The 24257-nt window shown below is 39.1% G+C and overlaps 1 protein-coding gene across 1 annotated transcript in view; it reads left to right on the top strand.

Moving 5' to 3' along the window:
• Window positions 1-24257, top strand: part of LOC131927119 (uncharacterized) — a 39023-nt gene that overhangs the window by 9627 nt on the left and 5139 nt on the right. Inside the window, exon 7 of the mRNA XM_059282786.1 lies at window positions 1552-1771. Coding sequence (XP_059138769.1) covers window positions 1552-1771 — 220 coding nt within the window. The remainder of the gene's footprint in view (window positions 1-1551; window positions 1772-24257) is intronic.

The following is a 24257-nucleotide window of genomic DNA, read 5'->3' as shown; positions in this document are numbered from 1 at the left end:
TTGGATACGCCTAGGGGCAGTTGGAGCAACACACCCCAAGAAGATTTGAATACGCCTGGGGACAGTTGGAAAGACACACACCAAGAAGATTTGGATACACCTGGGGACAGTTGGAGCAACACACCCCAAGAAGATTTGAATACGCCTGGGGACAGTTGGAGAGACACACCCCAAGAAGATTTGGATACGCCTAGGGGCAGTTGGAGCAACACACCCCAAGAAGATTTGAATACGCCTGGGGACAGTTGGAGCAACACACCCCAAGAAGATTTGAATACGCCTGGGGACAGTTGGAGAGACACACACCAAGAAGATCTGGATACGCCTGGGGACAGTTGGAGCAACACACCCCAAGAAGATTTGGATACACCTGGGGACAGTAGGAGTGACACACCCTAAAAAGATTTGGATACACCTGGGGACAGTTGGAGCAACACACCCCAAGAAGATTTGGATACACCTGGGGACAGTAGGAGTGACACACCCTAAAAAGATTTGGATAGGCTGGGGACAGTTGGAGCGACACACCCCAAGAAGATTTGGATACACCTGGGGACAGTAGGAGTGACACACCCTAAAAAGATTTGGATAGGCTGGGGACAGTTGGAGCGACACACCCCAAGAAGATTTGGATAGGCTGGGGACAGTTGGAGCGACACACCCGTACAAGGAAGGGCGATATGCTAACCTAACCTATATAATAACAGTTTTTTTAACTTTCTGGGTTAAAACATTTTGTCTGAATGCCTACAACAGCTATCTCCACAATTCATTAAAGTGGTGTATGTCAATTGCTCAACTGACATCTGTCACAGAGCAAATTGAAAGAAAGCCAACTGATGTAATGGTCTAATCCACAAATAATTTTTAATTCTGTTTTAGTAGATTTGAAAAGAAAACATGTCAATCCACCCATTGCAGTTAATAATGTGCAAATACAATGTTTAAATACTGTTTTTATGTTAGTTTTATATAACAAAAAATGTTTGTTATTTCAAAAAAATGTAAGCTTATTTGCTGGTTCACAGAAAAATGCAAAAATAGAAAAATGCGGCAATAGAAGCAAACTATACTAGTAAACTTAAATTTTGTCATATTTCGTGGAAAAATGTAGTCGTCATTCTTTGCTACGTCAACAATTGATCGATTTTAAGAGAGTAAATTTCGTTGTGCAAATTTTTGTGCACAGTTTTCCATTGCACATTTTTCCATTTGTGCATCTTTCTGGTCACCACTTTTGCTGTGATAAACTTAGTCACTTTTATTATAAGTTCACTTGATCAGAAACATTTAAATTTATATAAAATAGCTATACAAATCCTTAGAATTTTATGATAACAAACTTTTAAATTCACTAAGCATAAGTCACAGAAACACATTTTTGATGTAAGAGCTTTTGTCAATAAAATGCATTGAAAAGATTTCTTGAACGACCAACAGTTTTACTTTAACTATGCTGTTAACTTTTAAATTTATATACCCTAAAAATGTATTTAAATCATATTTAACTAAAATAAAGCTACATTTATATCTGCTTTAATCTCTTGACAGGATATTGTCAACAAGCTGAAAGCATTTGCCAGAATGAAAGAACATGAAGATCTTGACGCTTGTTTTATTTGCCTGTTGAGCCATGGGGAGGAGGGGTACATCTTTGGGACTGATGGGAAACGTATTCCCCTTGAGGAGATTTTCATGCTGTTCGGGAACACAAACTGTAAGGGACTCATTGGGAAGCCAAAAATTTTTATCATTCAGGCATGCAGAGGGGGTAAGTAATTGTTTATATTGCATTCTAATGTTAATAAGATAATCAGTGGCGATAACAAAAATTCTAAACAAAGTTTACAATCAACATACTAATTTGAGAAAAAAATTAAGATGTAAAACAAAAAGTATATTTTCAATTAAATGTCTGTATCATTTTAAAAAATAATAATTAAAATGTCAGTATATTTTGATACCTTGACTATTGCCAGTTATTTTCTCTTTAGATCTTTTAAAATTTGAAAAAAAACAACTGATTTATAATATAAAGTTGTACTGAGTTGGTAGTTAATTTTGATGAGCACAAAACTATCCATTCCAATATTTAAATGTGACAGCTTATTTTCTGTGGATGGGAATGTTAATCATGGGGTTGAGACATAGCACACACCTTACCAACCCTGAGAATTTGAGGTTGAATCCCTGTATCAGGTTGACCTTCTGCCTGGCCAACCTTGATCTCACACAGCTCTGATAGGTCAAAGTTTTTTTTTTTTACTGTAGGGAGTGATTTTAATGTTAAAACTCTTGATCACAAACTTAAGACATGGCAGCTCTTAAATATATTTAAAGAGGTTAATATAGAGGGGTTAAAAAACTAGAACTTGATATCTTTTCTAGGGTCTTGAAAAACTAGAGCTGATATCAGGGTAATTTTTCTAAGGTTTTGTATAAATAGAACAGATAGCAGGGTAATTTTTCTAAGGTTTTGAAAAAAATAGAACAGATAGCAGGGTAATTTTTCTAAGGTGTTGAATAAATAGAACAGATAGCAGGGTAATTTTTCTAAGGTTTTGAATAAATAGAACAGATAGCAGGGTAATTTTTCTAAGGTGTACATAAACTAGACAAAACTGATAGTAGTGATAGTATGGTAATTTTTCTCCAGACATTTATATTGAATATTAACTAAAGTTGTCTTCAACTATTAAGCTTTTAAAGAAGATAAGTGATATAACAGTCACATTTACAAAAACCAACACTGATACATTCTATTTAGATTTTGTGTCAGATTCTGTAAACAATTTATTTTTCTAACAGTTTTTTGAAAAATTTTGAGTGACTTTAGGTAACTGAATTAAGTTACCAAGCTAGTCTTTCTTGAGGCTTTTAATAAAAAATTTTAAACAGTTATTTTAAATTTCTAAACCTTGCCCCAACATGTCTCCTCTTGTGTCATGTTGTAATAAGTCTATTTAGAAAAAATAAAGATGTTTTTAAAAAAACATTTGGTTATTATGGTTAATTAGACACTCTTTTATAGAGCTGTCTGTGGGTTGTACTAATTCTTTTATATAACTGTTTAAACATTTTTGAAAGGCCTTCAACTAGCTAAAATAATAGCATCATACTGTATTGAAATATCTTTGTTAAGCTACACATAGACCTTACACTAAAGTATATTATAACACTAAAGCTCACAACTAGTTGTAATGGTTATCTCCCCTCTACCACTAATATTGCCAAGTTTTCTGTTATGTGAAAGCTTGAAGGCCAAGTTAAGCTATTAAACATACTAAGTCCATAAAAAATGGATTTAATGGTGCTGTTGTTGAGATATTTTTTGTTTGTTGTCCAACTTATTTAAATAGTAGTGTGCTAAAACCCATAAGGTTTATCTGTGTGAAAAATCCATATTGTCATAATTCTTTTTTTCACATTACCTGTTTTATTAACTGCCACATTAATTTACCACCACCCCTCCCCTCCCACCCTACCACTCATTCTGATAGCTTGATAATTGCTGTTTTTAGACAAAGGAAGGTTTTTTTTATGCATATCACCTGCCAAATTAAAAAACATTGAATGAAAGCAGTGGAGAGATAGATAAAAATCAAGTGACATGTTTTCAGACTAGATTTATGGCAAATGATAGAGTTGATCAATCTGCCAATACACCCCCCCCCCCCCCCCTTCCCTCCACATACATAATCTCCCAAACAACCCTTTTCCCCAACACAGATGTGCTAAACACTAGTTTCCAGCACACATCACCCCCATACCCCACCCCATCACACATTCCATACCAGGCCCCACACAAATCACTCCTATACCCCCACCCCCACATAAGCTTTACACACAAGGTCCCAATACACATTAGCCCCATACCCCCACCCCTTACAGACACAACACACAAGGTCCCAATACACATTAGCCCCATACCCCCACCCCTTACAGACACAACACACAAGGTCCCAATACACATTAGCCCGATACCCCCACCCCTTACAGACACAACACACAAGGTCCCAATACACATTAGCCCCATACCCCCACCCCTTACAGACACAACACACAAGGTCCCAATACACATTAGCCCCATACCCCCACCCCTTACAGACACAACACACAAGGTCCCAATACACATTAGCCCCATACCCCCACCCCACACATACACACTAAACACCAATTCTCAATATACATCATACCCCCACCCATCACAGACACACTAGAAACCAGATACCAACACACTCCAACCCCCAACCAGCCCTCCCAACCTAAATCTCTACACCAGCCATGTAGGGTAGTAAAAAAATAAAATCCAGTTAATGTGTTCTTGTAGTGGACTGTTTACCATAGACAAATACCTCCCTGCATGTTGTGCATGGTGCCACTGATCACCCATTAAGTCAGGCTGACATTTCTCCACCATCAACACAACCGTGGAACAATTGAATAAAACATGAATAAATAAATACATCAAAATTTCCAGGCTGTTGAGGTGGTGTCTATTATAACAGACACCCCCTCCTCCCCCATCTGTTATTTCCTGATTTGTTGAAGCAGAAGTCCGACTTGTGAAACTGAATTGATTTAATTGTTTTAGTTTTAATGGCCTCTATGGTAGTGATTGTAACAGGGCGGGCATAAATTGCATATGTTGTAACTTTGACTAGGCCGGCCTGCAAGCCATTTTGTTTGGTTTAAATAAAAGTGAATTTCATTGGTCGATGAAGTAATGAGTAACCATTTTTATATTCAAATTTAAGTATTAGTATTTTATGAAAAACAATTGAGATTTTTTTTCTAGACACCAATGCTGATGAGTTAATGAACTATTGTGAAAGATGTCAACATAGTAGAATTTATTAGTAGAAGAATGATGATCTTCTTTCCTACTTGTTGTATGGAGGCTTTCAATATAGAGGCTGGTTGAAACCTAATTGTACTGTTAGGATAGTGCTAGTGGCAGGCTAATGTAGTTAGGATAGTGATTGTGTCAGTCTAAATGTAGTTAGGATAGTGCTAGTGGCAGGCTAATGTAGTTAGGATAGTGCTAGTGGTAGGCTAATGTAGTTAGGATAGTGCTAGTGGCAAACTAAATGTAGTTAGGATAGTGCTAGTGGCAGACGAAATGTAGTTAGGATAGTGCTTGTGGCAGGCTAATGTAGTTAGGATAGTGCTAGTGGCAGCCTAAATGTAGTTAGGATAGTGATGGTGGCAGACAGATGTAGTTAGAATAGTGCTAGTGACAGACTAATGTAGTTAGGATAGTACTAGTGGCAGGCTAATATTTATGACCTGACTGACAAATGTTGCCATATAATTAAAAGTTCAGTTAAGGACTGTAACAATAATTCCCCCTCCTTCACCCAGATCAGTTCATGGTTAGTTCAGGGACCTGTCAAGACATAGTATTTTACTAATCATCATTCATTAAAATAACCACGACATAGTATTTTACTAATCATCATTCATTAAAATAACCAAACCAACACAAATAAAAGCTGATGCAATACTGTGCCAGAGCATAGAGTGTATCAGATGAATGGGTGCTACTATAGCTAGCACTATGGGGACTATCCTCACAGTACATTAAGTATCAGCTAGCTTGATAAAGTTTGTTTTCCTGAAGTAATGACCTTCCTAGTGGAAAATATCATTGCGCATGTCTTTACATGCTGTAGTTGAATGTTCGGGTCCAACCGGGTACAGGACACATGAACGCATACATAAGAACACATACGATCTTAAGTCTTTGCAAACTCAAGTCTAATACATTAGCATCTGTTTAAAACTGATGCTTATTCTAACCAAAATTACCATTGCTTTTTTTTTTAGTCTTATTACAATTTTAATAAGTAGCAATCGTATGTAACAATTAGAATTGAATGAAATATATCGAAGTATTTTTTTTCCTTTACGAATGCCGTGTGTCATGTATCGAAAGAAAAAAAAAGTATTGGTTTTGGTCTCCCAAGCGAATTCCTCACTCGAATACCGGGCTGTTCTCTACAGGGTCGAACGTTTGTCTAAGGTTTTGGGCTCTCTGTGTGTGTGTGTGGGGGGGGGGGGGGGGGGGGTACGGTCGGTTAAAGAGTCCACGATATTGGCGTTTCGTGTTGGAGGGAATTCCTTACACGTCGAAACGGGCGACTGGTGTTCCAAGTCTGCAACTATAATGACTTTAAGCTTTTGGCCAGGCACGCAGCCATTGGGGAAATCAATACCATTATGCCTATCATATTTCACAAAGATTTTTTTCTTCCCCACATTGAAAGCCATACTGGCTTATCCAGCTTGGGGGGGGGGGGGGGGTCGGCTATTGAGATCCTTGTCTGTTTGACTCGTCTATGCTTGTTAGACAAAGCGCCTGGGTTGTAGGGCGATTACGGTAGAGAAGTGGTAGATTTGTATGGGGGATTCATTTGCATTGCTACTGTCTAGCTGTGTATACAATTTGTCTATAGTTGTTGCGTTGTGTTTTTATTCTTCTGTGTTTGGTTCTTTGAATTTCTTATTTCTATAGTCAGCCGTGTAGTCAAATACTTGCCTCTGTTATCTTATTCATGTTACTTATTATGGAGTCAAAGTCTCACCTCTATACAGATTAGTTTACTTCTGTAATCATGTTCTGATATCTGTAGTCAATTATTTTCATCATAAAGTCACATACTTACCTCCGTAGTTACATACATACCTCTGTACTTACATGCATACCTCCGTAGTTATATACATGCATCCGTATTCATAAACATACCTCCGTAGTCACATACATGCATTCGTAGTCATATCCTTGCATTCGTAGTCATATACATGCATTCGTAGTCATATACATGCATTCGTAGTCATATACGTGCATTCGTAGTCATATACATGCATTCGTAGTCATATACATACCTCCGTAGTTACATACAAGCATTCGTAGTCATATACATACCTCCGTAGTTACATACAAGCATTCGTAGTCATATACATACCTCCGTAGTTACATACAAGCATTCGTAGTCATATACATGCATTCGTAGTCCTATACATGCATTCGTAGTCATATACATGCATTTGTAGTCATATACATGCATTCGTAGTCATATACATGCATTCGTAGTCATATACATGCATTCGTAGTCATATACATATCTCCGTAGTCACATACATACCCCCGTAGTCATATACATACCTCCGTAGTCATATACATGCATTCGTAGTCATATACATGCATTCGTAGTCATATACATGCATTCGTAGTCATATACATGCATTCGTAGTCATATACATACCCTGTCATACGTACCCTGTAGTCACCACTAGTACTTCTGATGCCGCCACCAAGATATATTTAAAAACTGACCACTAACCACTGTGGATGTATGCTACAACAGAACAGTTCACCTAGACTACTACAGCAACAAAATGACCATAAACCACTGGGAAACAAACACCGGGACTGTATAATTTTACTATTTGTACATTATGATCGGCCGCTAATCACCCTAACTACGGTTAACCTCTTGAGTCATTTGGTTAAATAGCTTTTGTGTGTGTCTATTGTCACTTAAGCTTTAAGTGTTTTTTTTTTAATAGAATTATTATTACCATTAACTCGAACTTTGTCTTTTTATAACACAAGAATTAAAAAATAAAAATAGAACAGTTTTTTGAATGAAAGTACGTGTCAATGGGTTCGTGTAACCGGGGAAGTTTCGAGGGGTCGCTCAACACGTGTGTCGACGTGCAGAATCCCACCCCAGCCATGGCCAAGACGAGTACTCCGGCAAAACCCTCCTCTCCTTCGTCCATCCACGTGAGCAGCTAACGCCGTCTGCAAAACGGACACTTGGCCGGTTCGTGAACTCGGAAAAAAAAAATTTGGTCGTGTACACACCAGGATCGATTTTAGCTGAAAATACGAAGACAGGACCTGGCCATATCCTTAGCCTGGTTAATCATACCAGTTCTCTCATCATGGGGCTATTTTTAGCTGGGTTATTTTTAGTAACACAGTTCCGTAAACAGGCGAATGGTACCCATTTGAGTAATTGTTGGGTTTGACGTAAATTATGACGATTTTTTTTTCCAGGGATGGGACCTGGGTGATGTGTGATTGGTTGGGTCTAATTTAAGGAGATTAAACAATGTGAGTCATCACTCACTGGTTCTAAAGCTTTAGCCTAGAGAAACACGGTGTGTCACGTGTAAAAACATCAGTGGACATAAAGCTGAATTAGGGCAGCTTTAGTGTAGCTTTACTGTCGGTGAGAGTTTTTCATGTTGGTAGGTGGGCCAATGTTTAGTGGCTGTGTATACATGTTTTAGTGGCTGGGAATACATATTTTAGTGGCTGAAGACACATGTTTTAGTGGCTGGGAATACATGTTTTAGTGGCTGGGAATACATGTTTTAGTGGCTGGGAATACATGTTTTAGTGGCTGGAGATACAGATGTTTTAGTGGCTGGGAATACATGTTTTAGTGGCTGGAGACACATATGTTTTAGAGGCTGGAAATACATGTTTTAGAGGCTGGGAATACATGTTTTATTGGCTGGGAATACATGTTTTAGTGGCTGGGAATACATACATATCTTAGTGGCTGGGAATACATGTTTTAGTGGCTGGAGACACATGTTTTAGAGGCTGGAAATACATGTTTTAGAGGCTGGGAATACATGTTTTATTGGCTGGGAATACATGTTTTATTGGCTGGGAATACATGTTTTAGTGGCTGGGAATACATACATATCTTAGTGGCTGGGAATACATAGGTCTACATGTTTTAGTGGCTGGGAAGAGAAGAAACAAAGCCATGCTCTGCTGGCATTGTTGTACGTTCATCAGTAACCATTCATGTGTAGAGTTTGCTGGTTTAAAAACAGTTATTTCCATCTTTCAGGTGTTTTGTTTCGTATTAACGTTAACTGTTTTATAATAGACTCGCCTCTTTTGTCTGGCTCTGTTGGTACAGCAGCCCATGAAACTCGTCTATACAAAGTGGTTGATGTGGCTAGTGGGCTGACTTTATTGATCTGTTTTTCTGTGTATTGTGACAGTTGCTTTCTTCGCTTGTGTCCTTTGATCCCATGTCTTAAGGCATATTGAACACTGGTGGTTCTTGGATCACTTGTATGTGTGGTCGTTGTTTGTGGGACGTTTTTGTTTTGTTTTTAGATCACTTGGGGTCTTTAAGGAATGTTCGGTTCTAAGATCACTAGTTGTCTATCGGCAATTGTGGGTTTTATATCACTTGTTTCCTTTAGGACATTATAGGCTTTAAAATGGCTTCTGCTTGGTACATATGTGGTTGCCTACCCAGACCAAAGCCCTAGTCTTACCATAAATATGATCCAGATTATCGTCAGAAAACTGCATCAACCCAATGCTCTCTGTCTTATGATGTTATTGCCGACTTAGTTCTCTCTTAGGCCAGGACCCCGCCACAAGAGAGACATTGGGCATCTGCCAGCTGTTTTCACGCCTATCCTTGTATCGGTAGCAACTAGCTAGATACTCGGTAGCAACTGGATAGATACTCGGTAGCAATTGGATAGATACTCGGTAGCAATTGGATAGATACTCGGTAGCAATTGGATAGATACTCGGTAGCAATTGGATAGATACTCAGTAGCAACTGGATAGATACTCGGTAGCAATTGGATAGATACTCGGTAACTACTGGATAGATACTCGGTAGCAACTGGATAGATACTCGGTAGCTACTGGATAGATACTCGGTAGCTACTGGATAGATACTCGGTAGCTACTGGATAGATACTCGGTAGCAACTGGATAGATACTCGGTAACTACTGGATAGATACTCGGTAGCAACTGGATAGATACTCGGTAGCAACTGGATAGATACTCGGTAGCTACTGGATAGATACTCGGTAGCTACTGGATAGATACCCGGTAGCAACTGGATAGATACTCGGTAGCAAGTAGATAGATACTCGGTAGCAACTAGCTAGATACTCGGTAGCAATTGGATAGATACCAGGTAGCAACGAGCTAGATCCTCAGTACCGACTGGATAAATACCCGGTAGCAACTAGCTAGATCCTCAGTACCAACTGGATAGATACTCGGTAGCAACTAGCTAGGTACTCAGTAGCAACTAGCTAGATACCCGGTAGCTACTGGATAGATACCCGGTAGCAACTGGATAGATACCCGGTAGCAACTGGATAGATACCCGGTAGCAACTGGGTAGATACTCGGTAGCAACTGGGTAGATACTCGCTAGCAACTGGATAGATACCCGGTAGCAACTGGATAGATACCCGGTAGCAACTGGATAGATACCCGGTAGCAACTGGATAGATACTCGGAGGGTTCAGACCCCACTCCCTTATTGTTGCATACTGACTTTGTGGGTATTTTTTTTTTTTGGCCATGGCTGAGTTAATACCTTCTTGACTAGTTCTGTGAGATTTCTACAAGATTCAACTCCCTGACTATTCATATCTTTCTGGTTGGGACGTGGTTTACTAGTTTTCTACTTCCCTAACGACAATTTATCGGTTCTAATCTATGCTCCGATTGTTCAAGCGGGGAGGGGGGAGGAAAGAATCACCTCATAATATCACTTACGTGATGATTACATTGTTATCTACATCATCAACACCCCATCGCCAACACCTACATCATCAACACACCATACTATCACCTACATGATTGATACCCTATACCATCACCTACATGGTCACGACCCCATCGCCACCCTTTTAACAACCACGTAGATGCTGCAAACACTGTGCGTAAGGGCAATTTCGTTATCTTAAATCGAGCATTTATAGACGTGAACAAAGGGTGACTACATATACATTCTAGCATAATAAAACATATCTCTTCGAAATATGACAAAATTAAAGTATCTATAATATAAGCGGCTAGGTAGTGTGTCAGTCCTTCCGTCATCGCTATAGATTTTGGGACTATAAAAGTAAACTACGCACCATGCTGTGCTTTTCAGTGCACCGCAGTGTCTTATTATAAGTATTAGAGTAGGGTTTGTTTATATAGCGGCATAGAGCTATTTTATAATTTCCACTGTTTGTACAATTTTGCATAACTTAAAGAAAATATTAAATATACACACACGGCTAAAACATATTAAAAGTATCAATGTCAAATATCATTTTCGTTTATATTCCCAGAAAAAAATGGATACATTTCAATAACATAATAACAGTACGGTAGAAAAATCAAATTAATATAACTCTTTTTTTCTAATTTTGACAAAAGAGGTAATTTAAAAATACATTAAACTCACGCTAATAAAAAATGTGAATGCAAATATACGGTCGTCATAGAAGGAATTAGTGTTGCAATAATATAATTAGCAAAATGTGAATGCAAATTATCCGGATGTGTAAGAGTAAATTATTGTTAGAAAATTATAATTAGCATGGATTGATAAAAGGCAATCTTTTATTTATTTTATTCACTGAATGTAGGCCCAACTGTTTATTACTTATAATTTTGAATCAACTATTCAGCACTATTATAGACGCGTCATCACGTTCATCAGGTGCGCAATGGTTTTAGTTATGAAACTCTATTGTAAATTTTTAAAATTTAAAGTACTGGAAAAAAAATGCGTGAATGGATAAAGTGAAATATTGTAGGTAAAACACGGATATTATAGATACTGCCTATTATTTATACAGTTTTCTAATTATTATTCTATCTTTCGGGTTTTATAGGAGAGGCGTAGCGAGGGGGGGGGGGGGCATATGTCCCCGGGTGCCGACCTTAGGGGGCGCCAAAGTGGGTTGGAAAAAATTGCGCGAGGGGGGGGGGGGTGGAAATCGAAAGTTTTAGGGCGGGGGGACAGGGGTGCAAATCGAAAGTTTGAGGGGGGTGCAAATCACCGGAAAGGGCGCGATTTGGCGCTACGGGCTAGACTGTGAGCAATATTCCTTTATGATTGTATTTAAATTGTGTTTATGTTATGAGTGTTGTGTTTGTTTTTTCGTTTTTTTTTTTTTTGCGTTCGTTTATGTTGTGTTTAGTTTTGTTCTGTTCCCAAGTTGGTACATTTAAAAAAGATTTACCGTGGCGGAGCACGGGATGCAGCTAGTTTTAGTATAAAGTGTTTGTATTTGCGCGTTTTTCTGTTTGCGCATTTTTCCGTTGCGTAGTTTTCCGATTGCGCATTTTTCTGGGAACCAAGCATTTCACGACCAACGATTTTTCTCCTACCCCCAACTGCTATTTTTCATATCAGGGTTTGAGTAGTTTTTATCATTTGATATCGGGCTTTTTAGAGTGTTTAGAATTAATTTAAAACATCGTTTATGAGACTTTGTGTTGTGTTAATTGGTCAATGAAGTGTTTTGTAAACAATGCGGATAGAATTGTCATAGGGAGTGAAACCCAGAGTGTTTGCGGAAATGCCCGATTGTTACCGAAGATCAAAGCCATAACTTGAAAGGGTTGAACAAGCAAACGGAACGAGCAAAGTCAATGATAGGCCGCAACTGATGAAAGAGCGTGTTCGGGAAAACCCAAAATAGGATCGATAGATTACGTCTTCTCATACCCCCCCCCCCCCCCCCCCCATCCCTTTCCTGTTATATGACTTAATCCTTATTCCCTCCAATATGAATGTGTGTTTTTTTTTCTTTTTGTTTGCTGTGTTATGAAATATTTGAACTAACCGCTTCATACTCTTTGTTGTTTTATTTGTACGAGTTTGAGTTTCATTACATTTTTGCGCTATTTTATCTATTTTTAGCTCTTTCTGGTTTTCCCCGTAACTAACACCCCCCCCTTTCCCATACCAACCCCCAATGCATTTTATTTTCTATTTAAAAGCAGTATAAATAAAGCTCCTAATTGTGCTTTATCTTGATGGTGTACCGGGTGAGATGTTTCTTTTTTAAACAGCCTTGCCCGCCCCGCCCTACTAGGGCTAGTTTCCTGCTTGAAACGAAGGTTTTTTTAAAAAAATATAACCAACTACGCACGTTACTCACTTTCTAGTTTTATTAATGATAAAATTCCTGATAACAGTTACATCATCGTAGCCTTTTTCAACATTTAAAACACCATACCGGAAGTGACGTAGTTTAGAAACTTGCAAACCTTCTCAGAAGATTTTAAAAAAAAATTAAATCACTGTTTGAATTGAAAGGTGGGAAACAGATGAGCATGAATTGCTATTTCAAGAAGATCATTGATTAGCCAAACGGATCCCCTATGCTCTGAAGGATAAGTTGAGTCTTACCTATCAGCAAGGATAAGTTGTTTCTACCTATCTGACTGATTTTGTCGTGCCAAACCTTTTAGGAGAGGTTCTTGAAAGTTCACGTCTTAAAATAAGGCATGACGTCGGCGTCGCATTGACGTATTGGTGAGCATAGAGTGGAGCTAAGGTAAGAAGCAAGCCTCGGTGTAGTACAGTTGAAGGCTCCACGCTAGACTGATTATTTCTCAATCGACTAGAGTTGGGGGAAAGAAGACTATTAAGCCATTGCGTAATTTTGTATTATTTTGCACTAGATGAAGAGGAGTGTTGAGTCGATTTCTAGCCCGGATTTAGATGTATAGCCTCGTTGTGGAACTTTTAGCCTCGTTGTAGAAATTTTAGCATTGTTTACAGCCTAGCCTTATAGATCATTTAGCTAATTGTAGTCTTGTTTTGGGCCTTCTATCCTTGTTTTAGTTCTTCTATCCTTGTTTTAGTTCTTCTATCCTTCTTTTAGTTCTTCTAACCTACTTTTAGTTCTTCTAGCTTTCTTTTAGTTCTTCTGGCATTATTTTAGTTCTTCTAGCCTTCTTTTAGTTCTTCTAGCCTTCTTTTAGTTCTTCTAGCCTTCTTTTAGTTCTTCTGGCATTATTTTAGTTCTTCTAACTTTCTTTTAGTTCTTCTATCTTTGTTTTAGTTCTCTAACCTTCTCTTAGTTTTTTTAACTTTCTTTTAGTTCTTTTCTTCTTTTAGTTCTTCTAACCTTCTTTTAGTCCTTCTAGCCATGTTTTAGTTTTTCTAGACCAGATACTCCCTCTGCCCTGCCTCTTCAGATACTTCCAGTGATTTAGAAATCATTATACTTTTGCTTTATTTGATGAGTCAAATTACATTTCCCCCCTCCACAAGTGTTGGCAGTTAAGTATAGGGCCTACATATTGTTAGATTTGAACTTTATAGATACAAAAACAACACAATTTTCGCCTTTTGGTTTCAATTGCCGAAAGTAAAATCGAAGAAGTTTTATAGTGTTGAGTTAAACCAATGTTGAGCAAATTTATAAGTCGATATTTTTGACAAACAACCGCTTCCACTGCTCTGGAAAAAAAATAGTCACTAACATCGTTTTGACCTAGCATTGTTCTCTGAATGTTTTTTTTTCTTTGAAAAAATACATGAGCTCTAAATCTCACATAGGCCCTACGCTGTTTCCCTTTGAGGCTGGTTGTGGGGTGGGGGGGGGGGGGGGGGGGGGGGTGGGGGGGAGATTGGAAAGCTTTGTAACTGAAAAAATTCTATCAATATTGTGTTTACTTACTTTTTAATTAACCGAAAATAATCACCCATCACTGTTTTCGTAATAAAAGTTAATTGCATCATCATATATATTGTAATGTTTATTTCACCGACTTGGTTAAGGGAAAAAAACTTATATAAAAAAAAACTTTCTATCATTTATATCACAAGTGGGACCATGTTTTTGTTGTTAGGAGAGAGAGAAAACCCGTTGTAGCAACGGCGGAAAGAACATCTTAATTAATGACTTTTTAAGCTAATGATCTGACTGTGCAGTGTGAAGTGTTAACGACGTGGTTAAGTTTTAATTTATTCATGTCCTACAGGGCTGGGGGGCTCATCAGTACTCACACCAGTCGCTGGTTGACACGAATAGGTTTTTTTTTCTTGTGTGTTGTAGGGGGGACTAGGAGTTAAACGTAGATGTTTTAGTGTAGGGAGTTAAACGTAGATGTTTTAGTGTAGGGGGTCTTTGAGTTAAACGTAGATGTTTTAGTGTAGGGGGTCTTTGAGTTAAACGTAGATGTTTTAGTGTAGGGGGTCTTTGAGTTAAACGTAGATGTTTAGTGTAGGGGGACTAGGAGTTAAACGTAGATGTTTAGTGTAGGGGGACTAGGAGTTAAACGTAGATGTTTTAGTGTAGGGGGTCTTTGAGTTAAACGTAGATGTTTAGTGTAGGGGGACTAGGAGTTAAACGTAGATGTTTTAGTGTAGGGGGTCTTTGAGTTAAACGTAGATGTTTTAGTGTAGGGGGTCTTTGAGTTAAACGTAGATGTTTAGTGTAGGGGGTATGGAGTTAAACGTAGATGTTTTAGTGTAGGGAGTTAAACGTAGATGTTTTAGTGTAGGGGGTCTTTGAGTTAAACGTAGATGTTTAAGTGTAGGGGGTATGGAGTTAAGCATAGATGTTTTAGTGTAGGGAGTTAAACGTAGATGTTTTAGTGTAGGGGGTCTTTGAGTTAAACGTAGATGTTTTAGCGTAGGGGGTCTTTGAGTTAAACGTAGATGTTTAGTGTAGGGGGTATGGAGTTAAACGTAGATGTTTTAGTGTAGGGAGTTAAACGTAGATGTTTTAGTGTAGGGGGTCTTTGAGTTAAACGTAGATGTTTAAGTGTAGGGGGTATGGAGTTAAGCATAGATGTTTTAGTGTAGGGAGTTAAACGTAGATGTTTAAGTGTAGGGGGTATGGAGTTAAACGTAGATGTTTTAGTGTAGGGAGTTAAACGTAGATGTTTTAGTGTAGGGGGTCTTTGAGTTAAACGTAGATGTTTAAGTGTAGGGGTATGGAGTTAAGCATAGATGTTTTAGTGTAGGGAGTTAAACGTAGATGTTTAAGTCTAGGGGGTATGGAGTTAAACGTAGATGTTTTAGTGTAGGGAGTTAAACGTAGATGTTTTAGTGTAGGGGGTATGGAGTTAAACGTAAATGTTTTAGTGTAGGGGGTCTTGGAGTTAAAAGTATAAAGATGTTTAAGTGTAGGGTGTCTTTGAGTTAAACGTAGATGTTTTAGTGTAGGGGGACTAAGCGTTAAATGTAAATGTTTTAGTGTAGGGGGTCTTGGAGTTAAAAGTAGATGTTTAAGTGTAGGGTGTCTTTGAGTTAAACGTAGATGTTTTAGTGTAGGGGGTCTTGGAGTTAAAAGTAGATGTTTAAGTGTAGGGTGTCTTTGAGTTAAACGTAGATGTTTAAGTGTAGGGGGTCTTTGAGTTAAACGTAGATGTTTTAGTGTAGGGTGTTAAACGTAGATGTTTAAGTGTAGGGGGTATGGAGTTAAACGTAGATGTTTTAGTGTAGGGAGTTAAACGTAGATGTTTTAGTGTAGGGGGTCTTTGAGTTAAACGTAGATGTTTAAGTGTAGGGGGTATGGAGTTAAGCATAGATGTTTTAGTGTAGGGAGTTAAACGTAGATGTTTAAGTGTAGGGGGTATGGAGTTAAACGTAGATGTTTTAGTGTAGGGAGTTAAACGTAGATGTTTTAGTGTAGGGGGTATGGAGTTAAACGTAGATGTTTTAGTGTAGGGGGTCTTGGAGTTAAAAGTAGATGTTTAAGTGTAGGGTGTCTTTGAGTTAAACGTAGATGTTTTAGTGTAGGGGGACTAAGCGTTAAATGTAAATGTTTTAGTGTAGGGGGTCTTGGAGTTAAAAGTAGATGTTTAAGTGTAGGGTGTCTTTGAGTTAAACGTAGATGTTTTAGTGTAGGGGGTCTTGGAGTTAAAAGTAGATGTTTAAGTGTAGGGTGTCTTTGAGTTAAACGTAGATGTTTTAGTGTAGGGGGTCTTGGAGTTAAAAGTAGATGTTTAAGTGTAGGGTGTCTTTGAGTTAAACGTAGATGTTTTAGTGTAGGGGGTCTTGGAGTTAAAAGTAGATGTTTAAGTGTAGGGTGTCTTTGAGTTAAACGTAGATGTTTTAGTGTAGGGGGTCTTTGAGTTAAACGTAGATGTTTCAGTGTAGGGGTACTAGGAGTTAAACGTAGATGTTTTAGTGTAAGGGGGTCTTTCAGTTAAACGTAGTTAAACTTAAGATTTTTTACTGTAGATCTTTAAAAATCTTAAATGTCAAATTATATTGCTCCATTATTACTGTTAATAGTAATTGGTCACACATTCTTTTTATGGTGTTTTAACTATAAAGGAAGGTGTAGTACCAAGTATACAACTTCTTACTTGTTAAAAAGCTATTTAGTTGGAATACACTCACTTAAAAGTCAAATACAAAGCTTAGTCCTTGTTGTGGTACATTCAAACTAACTGTACTAAAATGTCTTATATTATTTCTATTGAGTAATTCATTTCGTTTTTTATTTGTGTTGAAAAATATGGATGTTGGATGATGGAAGTTTTAAGTTTGTTTTATTTAAAGTAGCTAGACCTAGATGAGAATAGATGAATAACTTAGTGTTTACTGTGTGAGCGACGGCCTAAGTTCAAGGATTGAATCCTAATGCTATGTAAGGCCACGTCTTTGTTTTGTCGGGATGTCCAACCTTGCTGTCATGCGATGTGTATTTAGATATGCATTGTTATATTTATTGGATGTCTGGGCCGGCTGTCATGGAATCGATTACTTGGGTGTACTGTGTGGTAGCGTCACTGGCTTCATTCATTGGTGGGGGGGGGGGGGGGGGCAGGGGTGTTTTTATGAGGTGGGGGTTTGGGGTTTTAGGGGGGGGGGGGGGGATTATAGGAGTAGAATGGTGGTAAGAGGGGTTGGGTTTATGAGAGGGGAGAAATGGTGGTTAGAGGGGTTGGGTTTATGAGAGGGGGGAATCGTGGTTAGAGGGGTGGGTTTAGAGGGGGAATGGTGGTTAGAGGGGTGGGTTTATAAGAGGGATGGAATGGTGGTTAGAGGGGTGGGTTTAGAGGGGGAATGGTGGTTAGAGGGGTGGGTTTAGAGGGAGGAATGGTGGTTAGAGGGGTTGGGTTTATGAGAGGGGGGAAATTTTGGTTAGAGGGGTGGGTTTATGAGAGGGGAATGGTGTTAGAGGGGTTGGGTTTATGAGAGGGGAGGAATGGTGGTTATAGGGGTTGGGTTTATAGGAAGGGATGAATGGTTAGAGAAGTGTGGTTATAGATGTGTGTTTAAAGAAGAGATGGTAGCTAGATGGGCGGATACAGCTGTGTTATGCAGTGTTGTCATCGTTGGAGGGCATTGGACGGGGATAATTGGATGGTGATTGTAGGGTAGTGGGTGGTGGTGGCCCCGTACAAGTGGTAGCCGGGACAGAGAAATCGATGGTAGACTTTAACTTGGGTCCGTTTAATTTTCACATTACGTTAGGGCTGCTCGTGGTTGACTGTCTAGATAGCCTTCATGTTAGGTTGGACTTTGTGGTGTTGAGTGGTAGAGCGTTCGAGTTTGAATCCCTGACTCGTGTTCGTATGACGTCCCTAAGTCCTTCCAGCTCTGATGAGTACCCGATGACATTATCCCTTCATATGCTGAGGTCACTAAAACAGGTGAACTCTTCTTCACACGCCGAAGGTTCGAAAAAGTAGTTATCTTTCTTTTTTATTTAGATGGTCATAGAGCTGCTAACATCTCATGGCGTTGTTTAAAAAAAAAACAACACTTAACTTCTTATGAAACTTAAACTTATGGTAACATACGGTATCTTAATATCCTGTCTTCCATCAAAGTATTATATAATCTTCTGATTTACATTGATGAACCTCATCTATTGTCCCCTTGTAGCATACAACACTCAATGTATAAATGTCAACCATACGTCTCCTGTTACATCAGCTGCAGGGTGTGGCTATTGAACATACACGTATTTCAATCAGTAGACACTGTGTAGGCCTACACTTTGTGTTATGGAAATAATTGCCTTCATGTTTATTGGTTTTCTCATCAAGTTGTATACACTGCTCATAGTTAAAGTTAACGTCTTACATTCAATATTTATAGTGTGGAGGGGGGCGGGGCGGGGGCGTTATAAATAATTTAAAAAAAAATTGCATTACAGCATTACAGGTTGTCTGTCTTCTTACGTTGGTGTTTCTTGACAAGCTGCTAGTGGCTGAGCTGGGGGGGGGGGGGGGTCGGTGGTGTCATGACCTAGGGGGGGGGGGGGGGGGTTAGGTGCTGTCATGACATATTTGGTCGGTGGTGTCATGACCTAGGGGGGGGGGGGATGGGGTGGGGTTATATGCTGTCATGACATAAGTTGTGAGGGGGAGGGGGGGTAGGTGGTGTCATGACCTAGCTGTGTGGGTCTGTGCCGGGGGGGGGGGGGTTAGGTGCTGTCATGACATAGTTGTGAGGGGGAGGGGGGTCATGACCTAACTCTGGGTCTGAGGGGGTGGGGGTCAGGTCCTGACATGGCATAGCTGTGAGGGTGGGAGGGGAGGGGGTTATGTGGTGACACATCTGACTGTAGCCAGGGTCCATTGTCGAGTAGTATTCAAGTCTTGTCTAGAACCCATCGCAAACAACGACGTCTATTGTTGGGCAAGACACTTAACTTCAGCACACAAGGAAGTCATTTGAAACTTCGACAGAGCAGTAGATATAGAGGCTCAAGGTCTTCGACACAATAACAAAAACGTTTCAAGATACAAACAGTTAAAAAATACACTTTAGACTTTTATTTATTCAACCTAACTGCAAAAATTGAACAGCTCAAAGGCTAAAAATTAATATATAGGTTTATGGCGCCCTTCTCATAGGCTAAAAATCAATATATGGGGTTATAGCGCCCTCCTCTATCGCTAAAAATTAATGAATTGGGTTAATGCGTCTTCATAAAGACTAAAAACGAATGCGTGTGTGTATTGCGTCCTGGTAAATTATCGAAAGCCTGATCGTACATGTACTCGAACCCTGGACCCCTACACACTTGTCATTTATGATAGTGTAAGTTCCTAAGAAAGACAGTGAGTGACATTTGTCACTTTCTCTACCCTGGCTTGTGATGCAATACTAATTAACAGTTGTGTGCACCCTCTCACTAACTTTACTTAGAGATGTGTAACTTTCTCTACCCTGGCTTGTGATGCAATACTAATTAACAGTTGTGTGCACCCTCTCACTAACTTTACTTAGAGATGTGTAACTTTCTCTACCCTGGCTTGTGATGCAATACTAATTAACTGTTGTGTACTTAAGCACCCTCTCACCCGACAGCTTTCCTTAGAGCTGCAGGTCGATACATTACTGCTGTAATCTGAACCTGGAAACCTATAGGCGGGCTGCAGAAATAATGACATGGGTCAATCTAATTACCCTAGAAAATTTGATTAGTTTTGAAGAGAAATCAGACAAGATTAGCTCTTGTGACAAGCAACCTATTGAAACATGTTGTCCTTATAACAACCAATATGGTATCAAATAAAGTCCTTATAACAACCAACTTTGTAACAAAGTCTTTATAACAATCAATATTGTAACAAATAAAACCCTTATAACAATCAATATTGTAACAAAGCCCTTATAACAACCAACATTGCAACGAACAAAGAAAGCCCTTATAACAACCAACATTGTAACAAACAAAGCCCTTATAATAACCAACATTCTAACAAAGCCCTTATAACAACCAACATTGTAACAAATAAAGCCCTCATAACAACCAATACTGTAATAAAGCCCTTATATCAACGATTACTGTAATAAAGCCCTTATAACAACCAATGATGTAACAACTAAAGCCCTTACAACAATATATATACCCTCACACCGCGCCATTCAGTAACATCCCTTTTGTCCAGAAGAGGAGTCACTCTGCTCTATGTTGATACATTTTTGAGTGCCTCGTTCACCCGCCGATCAATAACCCTCGCCATGGAATGATCCTGGGAGATCTGGAAAAGCAGTGGGCTGGTGGGTTGTTTTTTTTTTTTGGTGCCAAATCATCACCAAGTTCACACAACACGTGATCGCAACGTTTGCATATTTATAAATAGAATGTATGAAAGCTTCTCCACCTCCCCATCCCCCTTCTCTCCCCACTGGATGACTGTGGGGGTTTCAGCAGTTGGTGGTCCACACTCCAGCAGACGTCAACGTTCCGTGCGAAAAATTCATTTTCCCAAAAGGCCGCGCCGGTCTTCGCTTCTGGACGGCGCCCGTTTCACGCCACATAATTAACCCCCACCACCCATCCCATCTCATCACCCCCCTCCCATCCACCCAATTTTATCACCCTCCCCCCCCCTTTCCTTCAATCGATCAATAGCAACTATTGACCCTTCATCTTTATAGCATTCATGTGTATGTACGCGAGAGGCGGCTCTAGGTGGTGTGAAAACTTAAGGGGGGGGGGGGGGCTTTTTATTAATATTTTATGCAAACAAGAAATCGATCCCGTCCACCCCGTGTCTACAAGAACCTAATCATCCGTCAGGGTATTGTTTCTTCTTCGCTATGAAGATAAAAGTAGTCGGTGTGAACTCGTGGATCGATACCCCGCTAATCGTGGCACGGGTGGACGGATTTGCTGGAGTCAATGTTTGCTCTGAGGTGGACGTTTCAAGTCGAATATTAAAACTCCGCTGGCGGGCTTTTGTTGGCGTTCATTAGTGCAGACGACGGTGACGTCTGCTCGACAAACGACCGAGCTCCTTGCGCGGGTCACATCAAAGGGCGTGTTTAATCTAAACCAGTTGTCCCGTTGTTGTTGCTTCTGTTTCCGGTGGTATTGATGACACTGTAAATAGCAACAGATGGGTTTTTTTCTTTTTATTTTAAAGTTTAAAAAAAATTAATTAATTTCTGTTTAAGATTGGTATTGTTAAAATAGCAACAGATGTTTTTTGTTTCTTTTTAAAATCTTTTTAGTTTTTAAGTTTGAAAAAAATATTTTTTATTTCTGTTAAAGATTTGTATTGTTGAAACAGCAATATTTAAATTTAAAGATCGGGCTCTGCCTTGTTGATGGCTGTGGTTTGTCCACGTTGGTGATATAATTAGAACCTTTGTCAGTGCCACCGACTTTTTTTTTTCATGTTGTAAATAGTGGGCATAACAATAAATATTGTCTAGACTACGTTTAGATCAGTCTGGTTTTTTTGTTGAGTTTCATAAAGCGAACATTACAATAAATGTTGTCTAGACTACGTTAGATCAGTTTGGTTGTATTGAGTTTCATAAAGTGAACATCACAATAAGGGACGTCTAGCCCCTATGTGATATTGTTACATTTTGATGGTCGGAAATACAACACCATTCTCATCGTCTGCGTGAAGTTGACAGCAGACGTCCACGAATATATTATCCCACCTCACTCCACAATAAAACCTCACCTTTGACCTACAGAGCCTGAAATTATCTAATCGATATGCAGGTGTTCGAGACTAGCACCCCTTTTATGTGAGTTTGAATGAATTTCCACGGTAATTTAAAACGAATTTTATTCAGTTCACCAGAATGGCGGCCTACCATAAGCGACGCGCCATCAAACTATTTTACACGGTCGTTCGTCGCGCTGATTTATGACTAATCGATACGCACCCAACACAACTTGGGTATTCCATTTGGTCCAGTGAAAAGCGTTATGGGTACTGGAAATTAATGCTTTTTGAAAAATAAATATATAAAAATAAATGGATTTCTAAACAGATTCATTTTATACTATACGTGTGTGTTTTGTATCATTGAAAACTGTATATTTGTCGTGTTCAAAGTTATCCTTGGTAAACACTCGACGTATACGTCATTGTGTTAAGGGAGTGTCATTGCACTTCCACCAAACTGCCCCTAGTAGTGCTTTGATGTGTTGTGCTTCCCCTGGTAGTGCTTTTGGCGTGCTGTACTGTCCCTAGCAGTACTTTGGGGTGCTACACTGTCCCTAGCAATGCTTTTGGTGTACTGTGAGGGTTTGACTGCATGTCTTCCATACTGTCCATAGCTACCAACACCACAGTCACGTAGCCGATCTGACTGAGATGAGAATCTTTGATGTTTTAACATTCTCTGGATCTTCTACATCCTTTAGCAACTGGCTGGGGGAGATTGTTAGTATCCGATTAGAGGGGGTTGCTACATGATGTTAGTATCCGATTAGAGGGGGTTGCTACATGATGTTAGTATCTGCTGAGAGGAGGTTGCTATATACTGTTAGTATCTGGTGAGAGGGGGCTGCTACATGCATTATCTAATGAGAGGGGGGTTGCTATACACCATTAGCAACAAATAGTAAACATCCCAACCTGCTCAAATATCCTTTAAATATTTTACAACAGACGTGGTATCGTGTAGTGTTCATCTACTTTGGTTCGTTGAGTCAGTCGAACAGTTGTTAATAATGGAAGACAAAGACAAAAGAAAATGATGTGGAATTGTTGAGCCAGTTGACCTGGGAAAGTATGGACCCGGCCCATAAAACAACTCATTGTTAGTGTAGAGAGGTGGAATGTGGTTAATGTTTAGTAGAGAGATGATGGAATATTGTTATTGTTAGTGTAGAGAGGTGGAATGTGGTTAATGTTTAGTAGAGAGATGATGGAATATGGTTATTGTTAGTGTAGAGAGGTGGAATGTGGTTAATGTTTAGTTAATGTTTAGAAGAAAGATGATGGAATATGGTTATTGTTAGTTTAGAGAAATGTGGAATATAGTTGATCTCAACTCGATGATTTTTCTAGACTCTCCTAAACCCAGACGTATGCATTTAATTTTTGCAGACTTTGTTAGATTTTTTGACTGATTTAAAAAAAAAAAAGTCTATTATAGCGTATCTTTTCTATATGGGTTTAATTGCCCGCCTGATATTTGTTTCCATTGATTTAAGCGATCTGTGTCTACCCGTCCTCTCCTTTAAATATTTGGTTTTAACAATTTTCCTCGCTTCTCCCTATAGTTTTTTTTTAAAATATGTACACCAAGTACACAAATGTACGATTTATTTTTCTACCTCTGTAGGTGGCTATTGCTAGATTCTCTTTTGCTCCTTCCCATTCTTTATCCCTCTCACACTTTCCCTATCTGTATTTCCCTCACTCTCTCCCCGGTAAGGAGAAGCTATGACTCCGTAGCTATCGCGTTACGTTATTTTTTAAACTTGACGAATCAATTACACGTTTACATCCATTACTGTGGACGAAGTGATGAACATTTCCATATGTAGAAGTGTGTATTGAAAGCATGCATGTCTTCGCTCGTACAACTGATGTCATCATTAGCTCTCTTGTCTTTTGCTTACCAAACTTTCCGCATGTATAAACTTGAGATCCAGGTTAGAGTTCACCCAGCTTGGCCCATAATATCTCTAGGCCAGTCACCTGCCTTTCTGATCGCCATGTACAGTTTAAAATCTCAGGCTCTTAGCCAAGGTCCACACAATTTCA

The sequence above is a fragment of the Physella acuta genome, unplaced genomic scaffold (genome assembly GCF_028476545.2).
Source record: "Physella acuta isolate Inbredline_101_S28 unplaced genomic scaffold, ASM2847654v3 ptg001374l, whole genome shotgun sequence".
Lineage (NCBI taxonomy): Eukaryota > Metazoa > Mollusca > Gastropoda > Physidae > Physella > Physella acuta.
Note: the sequence above shows the minus strand (reverse complement) of the source record. Positions and strands in the feature narration are given on the sequence as shown.